This window comes from Cyprinodon variegatus, unplaced genomic scaffold (assembly GCF_000732505.1).
Source record: "Cyprinodon variegatus isolate N-32 unplaced genomic scaffold, C_variegatus-1.0 Scaffold844, whole genome shotgun sequence".
NCBI lineage: Eukaryota > Metazoa > Chordata > Actinopteri > Cyprinodontiformes > Cyprinodontidae > Cyprinodon > Cyprinodon variegatus.
In genome coordinates this window covers 335,232-358,093 of record NW_015151297.1, presented here as the reverse complement: position 1 = coordinate 358,093, position 22,862 = coordinate 335,232, and the positions used below count along the sequence as shown (strand labels likewise).

Genomic DNA, 22,862 nt, shown 5'->3' with positions numbered 1-22,862 from the left:
ATGTCTTCTTAGAACCATTTGTGGTTCATATCCATTCAAATAAACATTGTAGGATCTTAACCAGGAATCTGAAGACAACAAGACTCGTAGCTCATTAAAATATCTTGAACAAAACATAAAATGATCTGTCGGTCTTCTAAGTTTAAGAAGAAAATTGTGGTCAGTTCATTTCTTTAAAGCTCTACACTCCAGATCTCAAGTTCAAACAAAAATCCTGCATTAAAACTAAAAGTCATGGTAAAACTGATGTTTTTCCTTCAATCACAAAATATTTGGAAGGAATCTCAACTCTATGTACTGTGAACTAACATGCAGCCTGAAGTTTTGTGTCATTACAAACTGCCAAGAAACATTTGTCTTCGGATTACATCTGATCCAAACAACACTAAAACATCATGAATAGCCACGGTAACAGTTACTGGACACAAGAGTCTTGTTACAGGCAACAGGCACCACCTGTTCTGCTTTCGTGAAAGGAAGACGAAAGCCCTCGGATCCTACCTGCTGGAACTGGGCGGTTCCAGGAGAATGAGGGTACAGAGAGGTGTCCTCAGGAGGAGAGGAGTCTTGATCATCAGGTGCTTCCTGTTCATCAGGCTCCTGCAATATAACAGATTAAGATTATCACAAATCAATTAAGTGCGATACATGGTATCAATGTTACACTAAGCTTCAGTGTTTTACTGAGAAATGATGAGTAGGTGGAACAAGAAAGTCACATTCCTACTTTGTGGTTTTACTTAAATTTGATTTAATGTGTTTCTGTGTGGGTGGGTGGATATCACACCTATGTGTCTCTATATGCTACTTGTAATAACAGCCCATTTCTATAGAATTGATCTTATTGCAATTTTTATTTTCTAGAAATATCTAGCTTGTTAAAAGCATTAGTTTACTGCAAGCGGCATATAATAATTGTTGACTGTTATCGTGATAATAGAGGATGTAATAAGAGAATCTGAGGAAGATACAAAGATCCTTCATAATCATAGCTCTACATTCTTGTAAGCTGCTACTTGAGATTAAAAGTAAACTTTTGCCATTTCTTCTGTACGCCCAGCAAAGGATGAAATTAGCTGGAAAAAATGTGTGATGCAAACTTCATGACATGCAAACGCAAAAAAAACGAACGCACTAAAAAGCACTGCTACCAAAGAATTGATGCAAACAGTGAAATGGAAGCAAAACCCTTCAAATCAGCAAAACAAATGACGACCAACAAATGCTGCAACCACAGGCAGAAAATGATGCAATAGTGAAAGTGACAGTAAACTCTGAGGGAATGAAACAAATAAACCATTTCAGACCAGAGTGTTACTTGCATCATTTTCTTTCTGTGGTTGTGGCTTTTTTTGGGGGGTTATTTGAAGCATTTTTGGTTTGCATTTGTTTTGTTGATCGTAGGTTTGTTTTTTTTTCTATTTTTAGTGACTGCAGCATCTCTTTTGGGCAGCATTTTTCTGTTGCATTTATTTTATGCTGGCATGCTTTGGAGTTTCCATCACGTTTTTGCAGCCTGTTTTGCAGTTTACTGCACGTTGGCACCTCTTAGCGACTGTAATTTTTTGTATTCTGCTATAAATTCAATAGGAATACGCTAAGGTTTTATCTGACTGGGAAATTAATCTGTCCATTTCAAAATGAGAAAATTCTACATTTAGAAAAATCATGAAAAATAGATTTTTTTTTCCATTAAATACCAAAAAAGGTTTAACTCTTATTTTAGATTAACGCAATGAAGATTTATGGTGTTTTCTGTTCACTTTGATAATAACATCACATAAAATTCAACAATTTATTACAGAATTAATGTTTTTAATATGAAATGCAAGTATAATAAAACTGGGGCAGATCAGCCTTTTTCAGTGAGCAGGATATGGTTTTTAGTTACTCTCTATTGTTAGCTCGCAATATTAGCTCAAAAGGGGGTTCGAGTCACAAGAGCAGACTGTCAGTCCCTCACAGCCAAGCTATCATCGAATGTGGAACTTCAGATTTGTCATCAAGCTGCTCTGACACAGAACTTCTGGACTGATTTGACTTCCAGATGAAATAGAAACTTTATTTCTGATTCAAAAAGAGGAGTTTGGATCACTGAGCCACTGTCCAGATGTCCTCAGCTAAGGTTAGATTATATCGACATCATCTCTGGCTTAGGTAAAAGAATACAACAGTCTATCCCGTGTGTCGGATAAGTGGGTTTAGCTTTACAATGCTCTCAAAGCTCGGGTTATTCAGTTTGCCAATGTGCCACATTTTATCCTTCCACTCAACTTTCTATTATTTAAATAATTCAAACAGCCAGAGAGACACCCTCCCCATAATAGTTTAAGCCAGAGTGTTTATAAAGAATAAATTCTGTGTTAACCATCTATTTTTGTCAGAATATAGAAACTGCAGTTGGGGTTTTCATTAGCTATATCAATAATCATCAAAATAAACAGAAATAAAGGCTTACTATGTTATAAGTTGATATATATCATTAGTGCAATAAAAAATAGGGCTAGAGTACAGTGTGCAGCCAGATAACATGGCCGTGTAGAAAGAGAATAGCCCTAGCTTCCTTTAAGCTGCAATCCAATAACATATTTGGTCTCAGTAATCTACAACATGATAGCGGATAGAAAAGTGATGTGTTCTAAGAATCAGCGGGCTTCATTGTTGCAGTCTACAACCAAAACCTTGAAACTATCTGAATGTGTTTGGAGGCCTAAACATCCATCAGTTACTTGGTGTTCCTCTGCTGAATCTTTAGGGACATTTTGTTGAATTTCCTTCCCTTATGTCGTGTTGCCTGGAATACTGACCTTCCCTGGGCTTTCCTGAGTACACTTGAGCTGTGTATGGAATATTACAGGAGAAGTGTGTCATTTAACTGGATTTTTTTCATCATGATAAATACAAATAGCTCATGTGAAGTGAGAAATATAGAATTTGGTTTTTATTGGCCAATTCAGCTACAAAATACCATACATATTCATCTGACCAAAACAATTTGATTAGAATAATTTAGGTTTATAAAATACATTTTAAATTTTTTCATCTATTAGAAAAAAAAGACAAAACACTGAAGAGCTAAAAAAAAAAAGAAGTATGCTGACAAATTCATATCACCTAAAACACAAACAACAACAAGGCAAGTTATTCAGTGAGTTGCGCTGAGTTGATGTAATCAAACAAACAATATTTATTTTAAAGAGCTTTTCCACCAATGAGGTTCCAGTTTCTAAGCAGTGCTGGAGCAAGAGCCAGTTCTGGACTGGTTCAGCAAAGAACCAGCGTGCTGTCTAGGGGTAAGGTATCGCAATATGTGCATTATTATCATGATATTGCAATATAACTATATATTGCAATATTTTTCCCTGCTATCACAATTAAATGTAAAGATATTGATCATTTATTGATTTTGGTATCAGTCAGCTCACGTCTCCCACTGTCCCCCCCTCAACCCCAGATATTGAGCTGTGCCGCACAGCAAAAGGGCTCCATAGCACCATCTGCCAGAGTGGCGGTGCACAGGTAGCCAATTTTCCCTCATTATTTTAGCTAAAAATGTTTTTTTTTTTTTTTAATCAATACTAGGAACTGAAAGATCGGTTTTATACATTTCTCCCCACACCCCTAGTGCTCTCCCGCCCCTCAGATCCAACTCGAATCAGCATTAGGTCATAATAAACATTGTATAACTAAAATGTTTAACCCTGTCCTGGTTTTATTCAACTGTGAGGAAATGTAAGAGGAAGGTAACTGTTTAATAGTGAACCTAGTCCTAAGTCCTAATCATTATCAGCAGCTTACAAATGAGAACTCAACATACTTTTAAGAAGATATATTATATCCAGCTTGACGTTCTGACGACTTAGGCGACTCAGAAAACAATGTCACACCTCATTAAAAAACCTAATGGTTATTTCAAAGAAAACCGCACAAAGATCAGAATGTTAGCTTTTGTTGAGTTAGGAGCTAATTTAGGGTGTTTAACTGAAGTGTTTAGTCTGATTAAAACAAACTGTTTTTTTTCCTCCTTCTTTTATCTGGATGTAAAAGCAGCAATCGGACCCAAATCATTGGACCGATACCGTCTGGAGGAGGTGGGATGCAGTTTTTAACAATTCAAACTCTAAAGCAGCTCATATCTGGTGTGAATGACTTCTGATGTTGATTAGACACACTGATTATATTAACACTACAAACTTGAGCCTTTTAGGTTAGGGCAGCCAGGCATGTGTTTAAGTATGTGATGCAATGGGCAAAACATACAAAGATGGTTTGTCTTTTTCATAATGCATAACATCTCATGCAATACATTTTTAAAATCATTTGGTATATGTGTAAAACATTTTTTGCATTAATAGAAGGGAGAAACGAACTAAAGGCTGGTTTAAGCTCAGAAACCAGGTCGTCTGCGTGTGTCGCAGTTAACGCAAATACGCCCCCTCCCTTTCTGCAGACACTCTGCTGCACCTCTCCAAAATTGTAGGTGACCGCAGACAGGAGGCCTCTGATTGGTCAAATCTACATTCGCTATACACTGAGTATTTCCTGTTTGGTACCTTACCAGCCTGTTTTGTTTGTATGACCGCCATTGTGGAAAAACGACTCGTGAAAATGGACCAGCTAAAAAAGCGAGAACGCAAGGACGCTTTTTCCACCTAGATCCCTGCTCTTTTCTCCCTCGTGTCCCTCCGTTGTCACACAAACTTGGCCCTTGCGGTTTTCTACTTCCTCACCGCCTCGGCTGTATCTAGACCCAGAGCTATTTCGTGATTGACCCTCTTGCATTGTGGCGTGGAATAACATAGCGCAGACCACGCTTCAAAATTGGGCATAAATCAAAAATATCTGCGTCATACCTCCAACAAAGCTCACTGCGACACACTGCAGGGGGAGTATAACCTGCCCTTAATGGTGTAAATAAATTAGGGCTGAAACAATCAGATTGTGATCATTTGATTATTGAAATGATCGCCAACTATTTAGAAATCGATTAATTGTTAACTGGAGTTTAGACACTTTATAATGTAAATAGCTTTAGCTGACAGAGCGACACACTTAGAGCAGTAATTATATCAAAATTCTAAAAAAAAACTTTATATAAACATTATATGCTTTTAAGATTTAAAAAAAATGTTTCTGCCTGTCAATGTGCGCTATTCATAACTCCTCAAGTGGAAAAGTTTAAGTTTCACCTGATTTAAGTTTGTAAAAAATCTTCCTTACCTGAACTCTGATTATTCATTGAAAAAATGATCGACAGATTAATCGGTTTGCAAAATAACATTAGTTGCAGACCCAAAATTAATTCTCTGTTTTTCCACTAGCTCAGAACGGTATTAACCTTTGGTGCTCAAGCCATGGACACATGGTCCCATTAAACAGACCAAACACTCCCCCATGGTTTGGAGCGACAAGTTTTGGATTATTTCACCCAAAACACTCGTAAACTGGTTCGGACTAAAGTAAACCCTCCACTATTATTTTTTATTTAATCAGCTTAAGTTTTCTATATTTAAATGTGGCTCTTACAATGTTTTGATCACCCTGATCGCAATCAGTTCTCTCCTTTGTTCAAGCTAGCCTTTACCTGGTTAGGACCAGCTTTCAGAGGTTCACTACAGTAAGTCTAAATAATTTGATACGTGCCATGCAAATAGTGCCGTCAGAAAGAAAGAAGCTAGGAGAAGGAAGCTTCCTAGTGTGAGTTCATTTAGCATATGACCACCTGATGTTCCTAGCTGTTGCTAGGAGCTATGCGGAGTGTTGCCCACATTCCTTTGCGCGACAGAGCATATAGGCAGAGCCCACCTCACAGAGTTTAACAAAAATATGAAATTTCTTGCCTTATAGTTAATGTGATGCGTGCTAATCTCACATCTTAATATGTTTTGGGTTTTATAATTTAGCCATTCACCAAATTCTATTTTGGAGTTTCATCCGTAAGAATGGAAGCATTCTGGATTCAGCTCCTTTCCTAGAGTGGATAGTGTTTCCTACTGCTGACCCCGGAAAAGGTGAAGGGAAAGGAGCTAGAAGCTACAATCCGAGGTATTAAAATCAAACCTTTGTCCTGCTGTAAACACCAAGTACTGCTGCTTAGTCAGCTCCAGCACCAATTAAGAACTAGGAACTGTATTGGTGGAACAGGCTCCTTTAGAGTTGTGATTTAACATCTTTAAACAAAAAAAAACTAAGCCCAGAATTATTCATACCCCAGGCAGATTGTGGTTTATTTTTCCATGATTGTTGCTTTAGATTGGAAGTAGTCAGGTTTGGAGTTTCACAGAGCTGTTATGTATGGTAATGGCAGATTATAAGATTATGACGTCTGAATTGTTGATGACTTTAAAAAGAATTTGGCAGGATTTACAATTTCACATTAATACAACTCCAACAGAACCGATTAACTGATACTTATTTTATTTCTTAAAAACAATCCAATTTCTTTTTAAAGACAAACTTTTAGGATGAATGATAATATTTTAAACTCCGTATCTTCCAGGGGTATGTATAATAAAGGTTCAACCGTAACGTTATGGCTTTATGATTAGGTCAGTGTCAAACTTTCGGTGTAAAGGGTGCTTTGTAAACGCAGTTACCTCTTCAGGACAGAGTTCACAAGCCTTGGCCAGTGTCATGCGTGCACTGTGGGAGCGCTCCAGAAAATATCCATTGGAGGTCTCGTTGCTCTGAACAGGAGGGGACCAGTTGTTGTAGGTGTACTGGGGGTTTCCTGTGTAAGGCCTCCTCTCCAGCTCATCCCCTAACCACTCCACTGCCCATGTCCACTTTCGCTTCAAATCACCATTGCTCTGCACAAGTACAAACAAAAAAGTCAATCAAGAAGTTGCTGATTTTGATGCCAGGCTAACAGAAACGGAACACCTAAATGACTATACAGTGAAGTGAGCCCATGTTAGCTTGAACTTGGATGAGAAGGTGTACCTGTAGGATCTGATAAGCCACGGAGCAGTTGCTGAAGAGAGCCACCATGCACTTGATGCACTGATAAGCCCTTTTCTGGTAGTGGTTCTTCGAGCGCTGAATGGTGTCAAAGAGCCCGTCTCTGTCGTCAGGGATGCCTTTCAGCACATTGTGGATCCTTTAAATAGACATAAAGAAAAGTCGACTCAAACGTCACACTAAATGCTAACACCTCTGCACTTTTTGTCATGCAACAACCACAACCTTCCTTAAATATACTTTCTAGGAGTTTATTTGATATGCCAAGAAAAATGTTATGTATTATTGTAAAGAGGAGCACAAATGATAAGAAATTTGCTTAACAAAAATCTGATAAAAGGTGGCTTCCACTTTCTTTTGCCTTTGCCGAATCAATGCTTGTAGAGCCACCTTTTACTTTCAGCTATGAATATTTCTAGCTATGTGACATTTTTGGTCAGATAATATGGAGAGGATAATTTTACAGACAACATGAGTGCACCAAGCACCAACGATGATGCTGTAGAGCACAGGTGTCAAACTGGTTCCAGAAAAGACCGTGTGGCTGCAGGTTTTCTTTCCAACCAAGCAATAGCACACCAGACTCCATTCATCTCATCAAGTCATCATGTTCAGATTGGACTCCCTTGATGAGATGCCTGGAGTCTGGTGTGCTATTGCTTGGTTGGAAAGAAAACCTGCAGCCATAGGCCCTTTCTGGAACCGGTTTGACACCCCTGCTGTAGAGCGTATGCCGGGCCGTTTTGTGCCGCTGTAACAGCGCAGAATGTTCTGGTGTTACTATAACAGTCAACTCATGCCAGGTAAACAGATACATTGTGGCAAAAAGGCGAATTCAGGGTTACGTAAAAAGATGGACCCCATTTAAAAGGCAGGCAGACCAGGAAACCAATATCAGAGTTTTTTAATTATTTATCAACTCTGGGACCACAGAAATAGATAAAAGAAAAAAATGTGAAATGGTTCAATATATGAATACTTATGCAGGGTACTTTGTATTACAGCCTAAGCAGTTAATCTGACCTGTGCGTTTGCCAGGAGTCCTCGATGAGAAGGATTTGTAGCAACAAGTCAAGATAAGGCCTCAGCTCATAGGTGTAGGAATATGCCACCTGTCAAACGATAAAGACATTATCTTACCTAATTTCCTTTGGGATGAATGGTTTTATGAAATGAGACTGAGAAATAGTGACCCAGCATTGCAAGGAGAAGCACAGGGATTTACCTGCCAGAGCAGCTCACTGAGCACAATGGAGGAAAACTGGGGGTTCTCCCAGCAGCAGAAGCGAAGCAGCTTCACCGTCTCCTCCGAGTTGCTGCAGTCTTCAATGATCTTCTTCACGTAGCTAGTCCTCACAAACAAAATCTCCGCCACTAGCTGCTGCACAGGCATGACGGGAGCTGTGAGGTTGGTGTCCCCGTATGGGTTAGGGAGGGGAGGGTTACCTGAAGAAAAAAAAAAAAAGGTGGTATATTTTAAGTTATTTTAGCTATGGTGTTTTTTTATTTAAAAAAATTATATCAATATCACCATAAAATTCACACAACAGTCTTATACACCTACCATTGATTGAGGACTGCATACGTGTAGAAACGTCACAGCAGCGGACAAGCTGAGAGACCACAGTGTAGAGCTTGCCCAGCTCAGCGTACTGGTACTTAATGGGGGGGCCAGGACCCTCGTCCAGAGCAACCAACATGAAAGTGGCGGGAACATTTAGCTTCAGCAGCTGAGTCTTCTCTGCCAGGCCTGTGTGGTTAAAGAAGCAAAGAGTCAAAAGGAAATAGAAGCTGTGCTTCAGGTTACAAAATAACTGAATGATGGACAGATAAAGATCTGACTGTTGCTCACCCAGGTTGGCATACATGACAAAGAGGTTAAAGTACTGCTGCAGGTGGCGGCCATGTTCAGAAACCTCCCTTCTGAGCAGGTTGAGAACAGCTCTCAACAGGTGGTCACTAAGGCTGAGGTTATCACAGCCCTAAAACAAAACAAAAGATTTAAAAGAGATCAAGAGGTTGCTACCAGGAGAACCATTTTGACTGCAACATATTTCAGCACCTACCTGAGCTGAAGGTCCCGGTGAGGCTGTGGGGGAGGGGCACGGCCCGTCTTGCAAGGAAAAGTGAGCGATGAAGACTATGAGCTTGGCGAACGCCCCGCGGACCTCGGCGCTGGGGCACTCCAGCAAGTACTCGGAGAAGCGATTGGGGTAAGCAAAGAGGACATTGTGTGCAAACCAATAGCGTACATTCTTACTGTGTCTCAGCAGGATGCAAAGGGCGTCATACCTAAAACAGCAGAAGGAAAAAAAAACAGCAACATTTAAAAGACAAAAGGTAAAACATTTTGATAGAACCTAATTATAAAAAAAAAAAAAAATGAAACAGAACATACCAGTCACTGGCAGGACCCCTTACTACTTTCTTTGTGTGGAAACCTGTGCTGAACAGGAACCTAGCAGCCAGCTGAGCACTAATCATAGAAATCTCCTCAGCCTCTGGTAGAAGGTGGTCTTGTCCTGGGATAAAGAATACAGAAAACACTGAAAACCACTCAGTAATGGCATTTGTTTTCTTTAGTTCAATAAAACTATCATTTAACAGACGCAGCCATTCAATTCTTTTCCAACCCTGATACTGAGCCTGAAGTAAAGAGTCATTGGGACGATTTAGATCCAAAACACATTTGTAATTTGGCTTTTCTTCATGCATCATTCGGCAATCATGAAGCAAATGTTCAATATCTTTTAAGGCCAATTGTTAAGATTGAAGTTAAATTTTAAGATTATTTTTAGAAGGATGGAATCAGGATGTATTTGCTTTTATTTACAAACATTATCATGTTTCTTTACTATTCCGCTCCAATAAACTAACACTTAAATCAGGTCAGACAGCTTGCAAACTGTTGCCTTACTGAAATTTTCACAACTTCACAGCATTTCCAGTAGCATAAATTATTTTTTCTAAGTAGTTGGACGGCTGATGTGCAGCAACAGGTGACTGAGTCATATGGCTTGAGAAAAACTCTTTCATCCTGTTGATTCTTCTGGCCTCTTCTTACAAAAGGATAAAAACAGGAACAGTGATGGAAAACTAAAGTTATTAGACACTACATTTTTAAAACTTTAATATAAATGTTTATAGCAAGCCCCTGCTTTAAGATGCTTAAGGGAATGGGTGTAACAGTACATGCAAAAACTGAGCAATTTTTTAAATGATTAACCATCCAATTACATCGATGCAAAATGAAAATATCTATCCACATCCTCATCTTTGGGATATGCTAGCTCCAGTGTTTCTGTATATGAACATGAAGCAGTGATATATTTTAAAGAAGAGGCCCGAGTTGTGATAAAGATGCAAAGAATAGATAAAATCATTTCAATCCCAGACTTGTAAATTGAATAAAAATCATATCAGGACAGACTTTGTGACATCAGCAAATTTTCTCAATGCTGCTTATTTCATTTAAATGAATTTGATGCTCATTCAGTTACTGCAGAGAAAGATTTCACATACTTGCTAAGCTCTTTATATATATTAAAAAGGCAGCGTTATTCAGAGCACTTAATATCATGTTTGATCTGAAGTAAAGCTAATATGAAGATAATCTCTCTGATTTTTAACACTAAACAGGATGATTAGTCAATTACTCACTAATAAGAGCTGGCTGCAGTATCTTAGCTTTGAAATCTAAACCAATGGATATGATGTGGAATTAGTAACAGCTCCAAAGATCAAACAAGCTCTCAAGGAGAAAACTAATGAACAACCATTACTACAGGAGAGGAGTGACTCAGAAGAGGCTGCAATTAAGGTACAACCAACATACCTTCAAGTAGAAGCTGTAGTGGTCAACCAATGGCAGCCAGTTTTAAAGGGTAAAGATCATAAGGATAACGAAAGCTGTCTACACAGGTTAAAAGGTATTGTTCTTTTTCTCCTCCCTCAAACTAATATTTCAGATCAACTTTTAAAGTCATAGAGATCCGTCATACATTTTTTTTTTTATTTAGAGGAGGAAAAATAGGGATGAAGATGTTGTGGAAGAGGACGTCAGGGTGGCAGAAGCTTGGTTTGGTGTAGAAGGCTTACAGCCGTACATGTTTGAGCCCTTGTTTCGCAATGCTGCCAGTTCTGTTAGTTCTACGCCTGCTGAAGACACAGATGTCCATCCCTGTGAACACTGGGACGGAACTCAATGTTAAAGTATAATAATTCTTATTTCTTATTTCAGCCATTGCGTATATTAGCTGCAACATATGAGTTAAGAAGCTATGACCGAAAAAATTTGATTGACAGATGACCGTTGACATATGATTGGCAGAATTTTGGTGTACAGGTTGACGTATAATTAACTGGCCTGCATAAGATTTTTTAAATAGAAATTTTCTGATTTGAATTGTCAGATAAAGAGTATATATTATTTACATGTTTAAGCCAGAATGATTTGACATTTAAATATGACTTCCCTATGACTTTAAATGCCAAAGATAACTCCATTAGTGTTAAAAGGGTTTAATTTTCTCGAAGGCTTTAGGGAAACAACAATGAGCGCCATTATTGCCAAATGGAGGAAAAAAAAGCAGAAATAAGTAGTGAGCCACTGTTCTGTAGTCTTTCTCCCTAAATTAAATGTCTGATGATCTAAAATATTTGAATGTGGCAAAACACAGCAGAAGGAACCGGCAATAACTCTTTATCTAACATCTGAGTCTGTATAGATAAAAAAGGTGCGTACCTGGAGGAGGGTTTAAATAGACACTGTTACAGGTCAGAAGTTTCTTAATGAACTGGAAATATTCCAGGCTGTATTGCATGCGGTTGTGCATGAATTGGACGTTCTGCTTGCGGACGCTGCACTCGATGACGTTCGGCATTTTGACCTGATGTGGTTTGCTAGAGGAGAGGCTCAGCTCCGAGATGTACTTGACGAGTTCGCTGTCCTTGTCCAGTGAGTCCATGCGTTCGTAGAACAGGATGTATGCGTTCCACCATCGCTTTTGCCTCCGATAAGACATCCTCTTCATCATATGATCAAACACCTCCCCCATATATTCCCCCCCAAAGCACTGGTTCTTCATCTCCTCCTCGTCATCCATCTTGCATTCCGTCACGTCGCCGTCGTCGAACTTATACCAGCGGTTCTTTTCGCCGTCCCCACCGTTCCGCTGGATGATGTAGGAATAGTAATGTCCGCCACTCGCCTGGCCGGAGTGAACCAGCACTCCCACCAGACGATACTTGGAGCTGCCGGGCGGCGTGGGCTCCGATGGCTCGTTCTGCTGGATCACCTGGTTCTCCGGGTTGACGTCGTCACCCTCCAGCTTGGCCACACCTGCCACCGTGTACGGCTCCATGTCCAGCTCCCGTGGGAACTCAAAGTAGTCGTTAAATTTGATCGCACACTCCCTCTCCCAGTCGTAGTCGAAGCGCTTCAGCTGGATGGCCAGGACAGGGGGCAGTTTCTTGATCAGCAGGCGCTTCACTGTGTCCACCTGATAATGAGAGTCAATTTGTCCATTTCCAACTTCCAGATTGGAAAAACAAACAACAACAAAAACAAAGAATAATCAGAGATTTCTTCATCCATCTACAGGCTTACCTTCTTATTACACTTCTCACAGTGGTAGGCATTGGCTCCTTCAAGCAGATCCCCTTTCACATACTGCTCCATTGAGTCCAACAGATTCTGGTGGTTTCTGATGTCTACATTTAACGTTGTAAATGACTCCTCGCACTCATATCTGAAGACAGAAACATCAGTCAAAAAAAAACGTCTATCAGCACTTGGACACTTGTAATGTGCATGGAAATTCAAATTTCTCTCACCTATGGGGACACCCTTGACAAATCTTTTGGTCTGCAAAGGATCCTCCAAGCACCTTGCTGAGCATGGGAGGGTGACCCAAAGCTTTTAAAGCTTCATCCAAACTATCCACCAAAGAGTTGAAGAACTCCAAAGCGTCATGCTGTTCCCTCAAGTTCACCGGCTCTCCCCATAATCTAAGAAAAACACAAGAAAACCAGCAGAAGTTAGTTCAGAGTGTAGTTATTTTTAACTAAAAAACAAGTAGGAGCTCAATTAACCAAATGGACGGGCATGTTGTTCCATCAGAGCATAAATAAATAAAAAAGTCTAACCTGAACTGTTTCCAGAAGCCCCTCGGTACGTAGTACTGCAGTCTGGATGCAGCCAGGTGGCCAAAGATAACCTGTAGATGACGCAACACTCCGATGTTGTACTCCTTCCTGTCCTCTGACTTACTGGAGGGTTTATCATCAAACTGGTGGTGGTAGCTAAAAACTTCATCACGAGGATCTACGTTGCTCTGTGGGAACGAAATCTGATTTGTAACAAGCCATACATAAGTACTGTGGACAGACACCTTCAAAGAAGCACATTCATCAGCATCATTAAAGTTTAGGAGAAAGTTCAGCTCTGCAAATGTCATTCTTCACATGATTCACTAAAGCTAAAAGCAGCTTGTTGCTCGGCTTAGGAGGGAATGCTCACAAAACCGATTTTAGGGCCAATTCAGCTTCTTTATGCTAAAATCTAAATTTCTTCATATGTCAGGGTGTTCAGCTGTGACACATTTGTCTCTATGGAGACGATCTAAATACAAATTAAATCCCCCAAGGCTACAGATTATCAGAGTCCTGTTTTTGTTGTTGCTTTGCCACAAACCTGCTAGAGGCAGGGAGAAGATTTAGCATTAAGTTTCCAGCCAGAGTAGAAAAACAAGGACAACACCTGCAGCCTAATACATTAGGGCTAGCTTTAACATGTTCTCTGACCGTCGTACATGGAAATACATCCAAAAACTGTCTTCATTTGAGATTTAGTTAGATGTCTATTGTCACTTTGTTTTTAAACAGAATTTGGAATTCTTATTTTTCTAGGAGACATAAATCTATTGGGGAAATTAAAAAAAACTATTTTAAATTGATTTTGCTAGTCTGATAATGTAAACAGCAGATAATATGAATAAGCAGCTTTATTGGGGACACAATTAAACTAAAATAAAGTAGAAATAAGGTTGATAATTGTAATCAACAGGCATCTTATCAAGCAATTTAATATCTGTATTGATAGGATTAATCGGACCCTCGGGTTAAGCTTTAGCCTCGACTTTTTTAATAATTTCTAATACCTCATTCTCCTGCTTCTCATCACCAGACATGTCATCGTCCACGTCCGTCCCGGTGCCCTCGATGGCCAAGATGCCGTTGCGGATTGGAGGGATCATGTAAAGCTGCTGGATGACAGAGTTCATATAGCATGTAGCTCCGGCGTTCTTCAGCCCCACAAAGCCTTTGTTCGGCCGCGGTCCGACAGGGGGCAAATACTCCCACTCTGTCAGTGTCTCACAACCTGAATGTAGAGAAGTGAGAAAGAGAGAAATTCAACTCCATTCCACTTGAACACATAGACAGTTAAATGTTGACCACTTAACGTCACTGAAACGCCTCCCTACCCAAATAGTACATGTCTGTCAGAGTGTCTGCTATTTGTTTGAGGTTGCGGACGCAGCCCACAGCCAGGGCAACCAGCAGCTCGAAGCCGGCATTGATGGAAGCAGGCGTGCTACACACTGGGATGGCCTGCTCTGTGGGGAACTCCCCACTCTTCATGTACTGCAGGTAAACATTAGACGCTGGGAAGATGAAGTCATCAATCAGCTCCTAATCAAAAAGAGAGGAGAAGAAATTTATAAGCAACGAGATAAAACTGGAAAAATCTTCACTTTGGGATGGGCTCCATACTTTAATGAGATTGGCTCCTCCCTTCTCACACCCGATGTAGTATTTCTTTTCAGGCGTCTGGAAGGCTAGGAGCTCTTTGGTGACGCCAAGGTGGCCCTCCAATATGGTTTCCTCCACCCCAGTCTCTCCTGTCCTTTTAACCTCATCCTAATGAAGAAAAATCATTCTCGAGTTTAAGCAAGACTGCATCAAACTGGAAGAAGATAAATAAAAAATAAAAAAACAATAACTAAAAGGTGACTCTCACCCGGATTCTTTTCAGCCAGTCGATCTCGTTGTTGAGCAGCACCTCGGCGTTTGGCAGGTTGATGTTACTGTTGTAGGCGTAGTTCAGCAAATGTCGGAGCAAAGTGAAGTAGTCCCCTGCGTGTTTGGCTCGCTCTTTGGCTGTGCTCTAGACACGCAATGATGGAAACATTAGGATGACAAGAATCCAGATGAGTGTTGGAAACGCAACCCTAATCCCTTTAGCCACTTACCCCCAGCACGGTGAAGAGGAGGGTAATAAAGAAAAGAAGAGGCCGATGCCCCATGCAGCACCTTGTTGCCATCAGGAAAAACTGCTCTTGGGCCATTTGACGCACAGATCTGTTGAAGAGCCAAAGAGTGTAAAAATGTAAGGGAAAAATAAAATCATTACAAATGTACATAAAATTGGAAAACTTTGAATAAATAATGAGGTAGATAGATACTGATGCGCTTACTTGCTATGGCAGTGTAGCAACAAGTCTATGATGAAGGTCTGCCAAGCCTTCTCCTTACTTAGCGTGTCAAGAGCCGTCGGCATGAGAGCAAAACACAGAGTCATCACCTCCAGAGCCTCGCAGCACACCTGCTCATCCTCTCCATCCGGCTCCTTCGCTGCGTTCGTCTATAACAGGTGTTGCAATCGATTGTAGGACAGAATATACACAGTTAAGTTCTAAGCGGTCCCAAACTGGCTTTGTTTGTTTAACTTTTAAGGGTAAAATGTTTCTTCTTATATAAAAACGTTACCTTCTCATATATTTTACTGATTTCCTCATTGTTGCTAAAGACCAGTTGCACTGTACCACAGCCTGATGCCCACACGATTTTCTGCACCGCTCGGATCACGCAAATGTCTGGGATGTACTTCGATGCCTGGAAGAAATTCTGATGAAAAATACAGTTCCATTGAATCTATTATTAATGTTATTACAGACTACTTTTTACAAGAAATCGGCACATAAAGGTACACAATGATAAACTTGATTGAGTTCTTATTCCACTTCCCTGCATTTAGCTTATAAAACTGAATTTGTAAGATTAACATATCCTGGACTGAAATGAGGGAAATAAAAACCTGTTAATGTAAAGCTGCTTTTACCTCATCAGAAATCTGCTGAGCCAGACGGATAGCTACATTTCGCAACATACATTCTGAGGCAGGGTTGGGAATGTTTTGCAGGGCGCTCTGAAGAACCAATGCCTGGTCATGAGTAGCCTGATTTATCTGCACATATTTACACAAAGGAAGCAGAAACGGACATGTTAGCACAGCAGAGGGTAAAAGCCCAGAACTAGCTGAACTGGTTTGCCCGTTTACTAGTAGAAGAAGCGAGGTCTAACCGGAGAGACAGGAATATTTCCATCAGCGTTTGGTTGGCAAGCCTCAGCCACAGCCTTCACGTGTCCGAAGCCGACGGCAGTCAGGAGGAGCTTGGCGATCTTCAGAGCGTTGAGGTAAGCCCCTCTGCGTGTCTCCATGTCCGCAGATGGAAGGAAGTTGTTTCTGGTGAGCATGCTTAGCACCAGAGGCAGACCACCGCTCTTCAGGAAGTTATATTGGAAGTCACTGGCATCCTCGCCCAGTGTGGCACTAGCTGGCATCAGCAAAGCATACACAACCTGCAGACACAAACAGAAAATTAACCATGAACTGCATTATAAGCTAAGTCACATATGTATTTAGAAATGTATAATAAGCCATACACTGGAAAAAATCTAAATCTAGATGATTTTTCTTAAAATAAGTGCATTTGTTCTTGGATTGAGGAGGGAAAAGATACATTTTGCCAATGGAACAAGACAATTTACATTTTAAATAAGAAAACAACTGCATTGTCTTATTTCAAGTGCATTTTATCTAATTATCTTATTTTAAAAGTAAAAATACTCATTCCATTGGCAAAATATGTAATTTACCTATTCAAATTAAGGGTAAATACACTTCATTTAGGAAATTTTAACTTATTACTAAACTGTTTTTCCTGTGTAGAACGCTGGATTTTTAGCAGTAAATATACAGACATACGCTCAGAGTAAGAACCAAACAGGGACACCTAGCATGGTGAGTGGTGGTAACCTAAATGAATCAGCTGATCTTCTGCGAAGTGAAGTTCACAATTTCAGACAGAGAACAGACATCTAAGTGTAAGTGAATTATTTTAACCTTTATTGTTTTTATTTTAACCTCAGCATGTTTAGTTGATCTAGACAGGATTGTTCCATTTTAGAAAAAGTCTAAAGGGTAAGCTAAGAGTCAAGACTTATTAGGAAATTTACACAGAATGCTCTTTACAGTCAGAGAAAACTAGCTGTGCTGAAGTTAAGATGCCCAAAACATTTTAAACTTATGAAATCTCTAACACTGACTTGAAGTTTAAGTGAAACCTATTTCACAGCAAATATGTTCTCAATTTTACAGTGAAGAAAGAAAGTTTGAAGGACAGCTATTGAATGGCATAGCTTTAGCAGCCTGAGAGGACAAGCATGTACTGTTTAGCAATAAAGCTTTTTTTCCTGATTCTCTACCGACTGTTAGCTCTTCAAGAAAAACTGGAATCAACAGATTTCTGACCTTGATCAGTGCATAACAAATTTGTTTTGTCACATAAATGTATACTCAACCTTACCTCAATGAGGTAGAGCACTTGTGAAGGTGAGGGTCCGAAGAAACGGGAGTCCAGTGAAGGACTGAGGCTGTTCTCCCCAAGCTTGGCGTGGTCCAGACACACAGCTCGGAGATTCTCCACTGTGGTGTTATCTATGTGCACAGAAATAAACAACAAAGCCATGAGATAAAAAAAGAAAAAAATGTGTTTTACTGAACATGTGTCAGCTTGAGATGTAGCAGTGACCCTTTACGTCTGTGTGTATTTACCTGGAGGCATGAGCTTCATGAGGACTCGCGCTCCATCTCTAAGTTGAGGCATGTTAAGGTTGCAGCCAAGATCGGCTACTTGCCACAGGAAGGAGATGTAGCGCGGATGTAGCGACATAATCTGCAAATCAGAGCAAAATGTTTCTGATCGTATACTTCTAAACGCCTCATGACGTTTTAGGGTGAAGTTATCACTGCATGGTGCGACAGTCTGAACACTCACCACCCCAGGAAGACAACTTTCAACTTCTGGGTTAGGCCCATCACTGTAGTGGTTCCCGTGGTTACCAGGGGAGCCAGTGGATGAGTCAGATGAGCTGTCAGGACTCGAGGGCATGTTGGCACTCACCTGGGTCAGCTTGGCCGTGATCAGCTGTGTAAGGCAACATAAATGTGGTTTATTTAACGGTGGCTGAGGAACTAGGAGCGTTTGAGTAGGAGATGCACGCTCACCGTTTTGTCCTTCAAGTTCAGCTGTCCAATCAGCTTCCTGTCATCAGCAGGATCGACGACCTCCCCGCCTATAAACAGCTCAATCTTTGTGTGTGCAGCGTTGGCCTTTATTCTGTTTAGGATTCCCCGCCTGACCGAACCGATAGTGTCATTGGTGTGTGACCAGATGTCTAAATCATCCACCTGACGTCCTTGGTTTGGAAAGCGGACAATCAATGTGATATGCTTGCCCCGGAAAGCTCTGCATGACAAAACAAGAGACAGATATTCAATAGAACATTTAAGAAACAAATGTTTTAAATTATAACAGGAACCTAAGAAAAAAAAAATCAAAATACATTTGTTAATAGTGATATACTGTCCAACTCCAGGGATAAGAATCTCATTCCCATTGTACCTTGACATAGGCAGTATAGTCCTCTCCTCGTGGTAGTCACTGTCGCACTCATTGATATATTCCTTAAGCACAGTGAGAACTCGCACCATACGGATGGCCTCTTGCCGAGCACAGTTGATGCTGTCCTTGTCTCCGTCCAACACGCAGAGAGTGTCATAGGACGCCTTCAGACGGTCAAAACAGGACTGGATGAAATCCTCATGAATCTCAACCTGAGCAAAGAGACGAGGGAAAGGGCATAAATACTAGCCTAATGATCATCATCTATTCTCTACAGGAAATGGTTATTCAAACAAAGTAAGAGGAAATGGTTCCGGTACCTGGTTGACTTGAAGCTTTGGTCCCAGATTGGTGTAGATCTCTTTAAGCAGGTCTATGGCTCGGTTTGCAATATCGTCACTTCCTTGAATTACCACCTGGATAAGAGTAGAGGAGGAGGAAAGCAAGTCAGATGGCATGATGCCGAAACTAGGAGCTGCAGGCCTCGGTTCATACATTCACTGAAAGACTTTCTTGGAAGCTTAACTAAACCAGAGTAAAGATATTAAATCCAAGCTATTATGAGCCTGAGAAATTAAAGCAACTGCTTTAAGCTGACCCTCTGTATCAGTCGAGGATAGCGGCTAGTAGAGTACTGTGCGAACTGGTTTTTGACGTAGACAATTCTCTCATTTGATCTGTGGTGTACGCCACTGAGCCGAGATTTACTGGAAGGAAGATATGACTCTATAAACGTTTAATTTTATCTGCATGTTAACTTTGTTGATGACAAAAGACTCCTGATTATTAGAAGCCTCCTTATATAAATAAACCAAAGGGTGGATAACCATCATTAGAACATTTTTGAGACTTTTATTCTTTTGCTAAAATGACTGCCTTTGGCATTTTTATCCTTGTCTCACTAATTGGAACAAGGATAAAAACCGCAATATAATCTGATTTGTAGCTTCTGATTCAGTGCTCGAGGGCTGTCTCTGGTTTAATAAAACTAGATCACCATCAGACAGTTCTTTTTATTAAATTAAATGGGTGTTTGTGTTCATGAAAAAGTTAACGGCATGCCAGTATCATGTGAACACTGTCAAGCCGTCTGAGCTAAATTTCTTGTTACACCTCAATATTTGATAGTTTCTACAGTTCTAAGCAAAATAATTCAGAAGATAACACCTAACAATTCACCTTGAATTCCTCATCTAATGAGAAAACTATAATGCTTAAATAAAGCACTGAGTGCAATGCACCAAACTCACTTTGACTGTACAGAGGTAAAAAACGGCTAATAATAACCAGTCATTTGAAATCCAACATTTAAGGGGTCATTGAATGATTATATAGGGTGTTTGATGCTGGTCCTTAAGGTCTCTGAATCGGGTGTGTAACATTAGTTGGGCTAAAAATTGCATATTTGCTGTTCTATGAGCCCTAATATAAGCCTGGTTAAAAGCCTTAGAATGAAACAACATGTTTTATTTCCTTTTATGGTATGTTCATGAATATTTAGATGAGCTGTACACTGATTGGTTGGTTTACAACGAGCGAAGCTGCTGACCAAAGACGCATCATAGCAACAAGCACCCACTCACTGAAACATCAAATTGTTGATATGGTAGGGTGACCAGACGTCCTCTTTTTCCCGGATATGTCCTACTTTTCATACCTAAAGAAATATGCGGGGGGAATTTCAAAATTGTCCGGGATTTTGGTCGACTACAGTACAGCAGAACCGAGTCGTGAGCTCCGGGGCTGGTCCGGTGCAGGGAGCCAGCGAGGGACGTAGCGACCTAACCCGACCCTGCCACCGGGCAGGCAGAGGGGAAGCACGGTACGGCAAGCGGGGGGAAGCATACCGTCACCGGGTCTGGTTCAGTTGCTCTATCCCCTGCTGGCTCCCTGCCCCCATCCGCTGGGGTTCCCGGACCTGGCCCGGAGCTGATGGCTCGGTTTGAATGCCCGGTGCAGTCAGCGGCCAAGCAGCCCCCTCCCAAAAAAAAAAAAGTGCCCTCCTTTTCAGAAACCCAAATCTGGTCACCATAGATATACTAGCATTGCTATCAACAGCTTAGCGACTAAATAATACTAGCTTGCAGTGATGATGGCCTTACAGTCAGAACAGCCCCTCGTTTCACTAAAAGAAGTTTAGCAAATCTTGCTTTAAACTGTCTAAGATTCTGAAAGCTGTCTTCGGTAAAATGCTCAGAGCAAATGAACAGCTGAGCATCAACCTTTGCAGGGATCTTCTGATAAACAAAAATAATCCATGCCCGTCGAGTCTTCGGATCGTTGGGGAGACTGAAAATGTTCCCCTTTCTCTGTGCAGCCTGGAACACAGCATTTACGCCCGTGGTTCCAGCTCATTTTCAATAGAGAAACTGCCTGCTTTGTAATTCTTGTAGAAGTAAACCAAACTGTAGCTAAACAGCTAAACTGGTGTCTTACATCTACCTCTATTCATGTTCTTGGGCCAGTGAACCAGTGGGCTGGTCTGTATGTCAATTTCGGGGTGTAACAAAAGTACAGGTCATAAACAAATAAGGCACCATCTCCAAATTGCTTCGTTAGAATTCCCCTGGTTTATGGTGGAAGTTTAGAATTGTGAGATTTGTGGAGAAAGGAGGCGTTGATAGGGTTTGAACTTCTCTGTACGTCTATTTCACCTACTGAACTATTGTCATTACTATCGTTAATATCTATGACTATATAAACTTGGTTTTGGATTCTATGACCCCTTTAACATTAGCTTAAGAGACAGATGGCGTTCTAGGTGCTTAAATAGCAAAGCATTTTTTTGATTATTTAAATTAATATAAGCAGGGAGATAAACACAGAACCATTTATCTGCAATCACGCCAGCTTCCCTCCTTACCCTCCACAGATAGTCCAAGCCGATTAGCTCCAGGTCATCCATCATGTAGGCCTTGCGTTTGGCTACCAGCTTGCCCTCCCTGCAGTTGACAGCCTTGAAGAACCTCTCAAAGCACTTCATGCCATTTTCTGTGAGAAGGGATGGATCCAACTGCAACACATTGTTCTCAAAGAAGTCCTTGTTGATGTCTGGATCCAGGTCGGGTTCATCCCCCATTAGCTTCGAGTACCTTTTAAATAAGAGTAAATAATAGCATTTAGCGAAAATTATCCCAGGATAAAATCATACAGCAAAGATCAAAATAGCTGAGTAAAGCAATACCATTTGAAGCAGGCCTCTCGGTCACAGAGAAACACTGCGTTCTCAGCTAGACACTTCCAGATCTGCTTAGCCTGAGGAGCACAAAGCCACAGCTGGCCATCTTTCAACAGGAACCTGGAAATGAGAAACAAAAATCAATAGTGGAAAACGATTCCCTAAAGGATGAAGAGAAGTACAAAATATTCTTTGGTGAAATTAAGAGTTTTTGAATCTACCCCATGATAACAGACAGGTAGAAAAGCAACCATTAATTACAAAGATAGATATTACCATGCCTGATTCATTTTTAGTTCATGTATTTTCTCCCACTTTTTTCAGTGAATAACTTGTTACACTGAGACTGATGTGCTTAAAAGACCAACCTCAAGAAGTTAAGTCGCTCCTGCACTTCCTGGACGTGACTGTAACGGCTTCCTGGTCGGACCGTTTGAGGGTCAAACTCGGCTTGTTCTTCTAAAAAACCCACAAATGCAAAAAAAAAAAAAATCAAACTTTATAAATACTTTAAGATATGCTTTTCCCATCTAGAAAAATTAGACTTTTTAGCTACCTTTAGACAACTGCCTCATGGTCTCCATGTAGGCCGAGAGGTTCTCGGCCACCAGGGTGACTAGAGCATGGTTGTGCTGCAGCTGGTTTATCAGATCGTGGCGGTAAAACACGTGGGGACTTCTCTGCGTTTGACTGAAACAAAGCAGCAACAGAAGTGGTGGATTTGTAAACACAAACAGCAGGTAAGAAAGCTAGAAAACACAAAGCGAAACTGACAGCAGAACCAAGTTTAAAAACGTTTCATACAACCTGATTGATATAAACAAAAAAAAAAAAACTTTACCCTGATTTCTCATTGGGTATAGAGCACAATGAAAAGAAAGTAACTTTTCTTCACTGTTTCTTTATATTTGCGTATAAAACCAGCAGAGAGGTCGTATCAAAAAAGGAGATTTCTTGCCTTGTCTCCCCAAATAAAC

At 40.6% G+C, this 22,862-nt stretch overlaps 1 protein-coding gene across 6 annotated transcripts in view; it reads right to left on the bottom strand.

The window, feature by feature from the left end:
• usp9x (ubiquitin specific peptidase 9, X-linked) overlaps positions 1 to 22,862 on the bottom strand; it is a 41,466-nt gene that overhangs the window by 3,091 nt on the left and 15,513 nt on the right. For 2 of the 6 annotated variants that reach the window (XM_015397208.1, XM_015397211.1), the window contains 33 exons: positions 22,442 to 22,575; positions 22,254 to 22,344; positions 21,892 to 22,005; positions 21,571 to 21,799; positions 19,028 to 19,123; positions 18,708 to 18,919; positions 18,311 to 18,551; positions 18,081 to 18,230; positions 17,858 to 17,978; positions 17,610 to 17,740; positions 16,324 to 16,602; positions 16,082 to 16,207; positions 15,730 to 15,867; positions 15,438 to 15,604; positions 15,213 to 15,321; positions 14,981 to 15,127; positions 14,734 to 14,880; positions 14,445 to 14,652; positions 14,121 to 14,341; positions 13,108 to 13,295; positions 12,796 to 12,969; positions 12,569 to 12,710; positions 11,705 to 12,461; positions 9,359 to 9,482; positions 9,027 to 9,252; positions 8,813 to 8,942; positions 8,525 to 8,710; positions 8,186 to 8,406; positions 7,984 to 8,072; positions 6,943 to 7,099; positions 6,597 to 6,809; positions 2,808 to 2,837; positions 502 to 600 (listed from right to left, as the gene is read on the bottom strand). In XM_015397208.1, coding sequence (XP_015252694.1) covers positions 502 to 600; positions 2,808 to 2,837; positions 6,597 to 6,809; positions 6,943 to 7,099; positions 7,984 to 8,072; positions 8,186 to 8,406; positions 8,525 to 8,710; positions 8,813 to 8,942; positions 9,027 to 9,252; positions 9,359 to 9,482; positions 11,705 to 12,461; positions 12,569 to 12,710; positions 12,796 to 12,969; positions 13,108 to 13,295; positions 14,121 to 14,341; positions 14,445 to 14,652; positions 14,734 to 14,880; positions 14,981 to 15,127; positions 15,213 to 15,321; positions 15,438 to 15,604; positions 15,730 to 15,867; positions 16,082 to 16,207; positions 16,324 to 16,602; positions 17,610 to 17,740; positions 17,858 to 17,978; positions 18,081 to 18,230; positions 18,311 to 18,551; positions 18,708 to 18,919; positions 19,028 to 19,123; positions 21,571 to 21,799; positions 21,892 to 22,005; positions 22,254 to 22,344; positions 22,442 to 22,575 — 5,797 coding nt within the window. The remainder of the gene's footprint in view (positions 1 to 501; positions 601 to 2,807; positions 2,838 to 6,596; positions 6,810 to 6,942; positions 7,100 to 7,983; positions 8,073 to 8,185; positions 8,407 to 8,524; positions 8,711 to 8,812; positions 8,943 to 9,026; positions 9,253 to 9,358; positions 9,483 to 11,704; positions 12,462 to 12,568; positions 12,711 to 12,795; positions 12,970 to 13,107; positions 13,296 to 14,120; positions 14,342 to 14,444; positions 14,653 to 14,733; positions 14,881 to 14,980; positions 15,128 to 15,212; positions 15,322 to 15,437; positions 15,605 to 15,729; positions 15,868 to 16,081; positions 16,208 to 16,323; positions 16,603 to 17,609; positions 17,741 to 17,857; positions 17,979 to 18,080; positions 18,231 to 18,310; positions 18,552 to 18,707; positions 18,920 to 19,027; positions 19,124 to 21,570; positions 21,800 to 21,891; positions 22,006 to 22,253; positions 22,345 to 22,441; positions 22,576 to 22,862) is intronic. The other 4 variants (XM_015397212.1, XM_015397213.1, XM_015397209.1 and 1 more) reach the window with 3 other exon arrangements.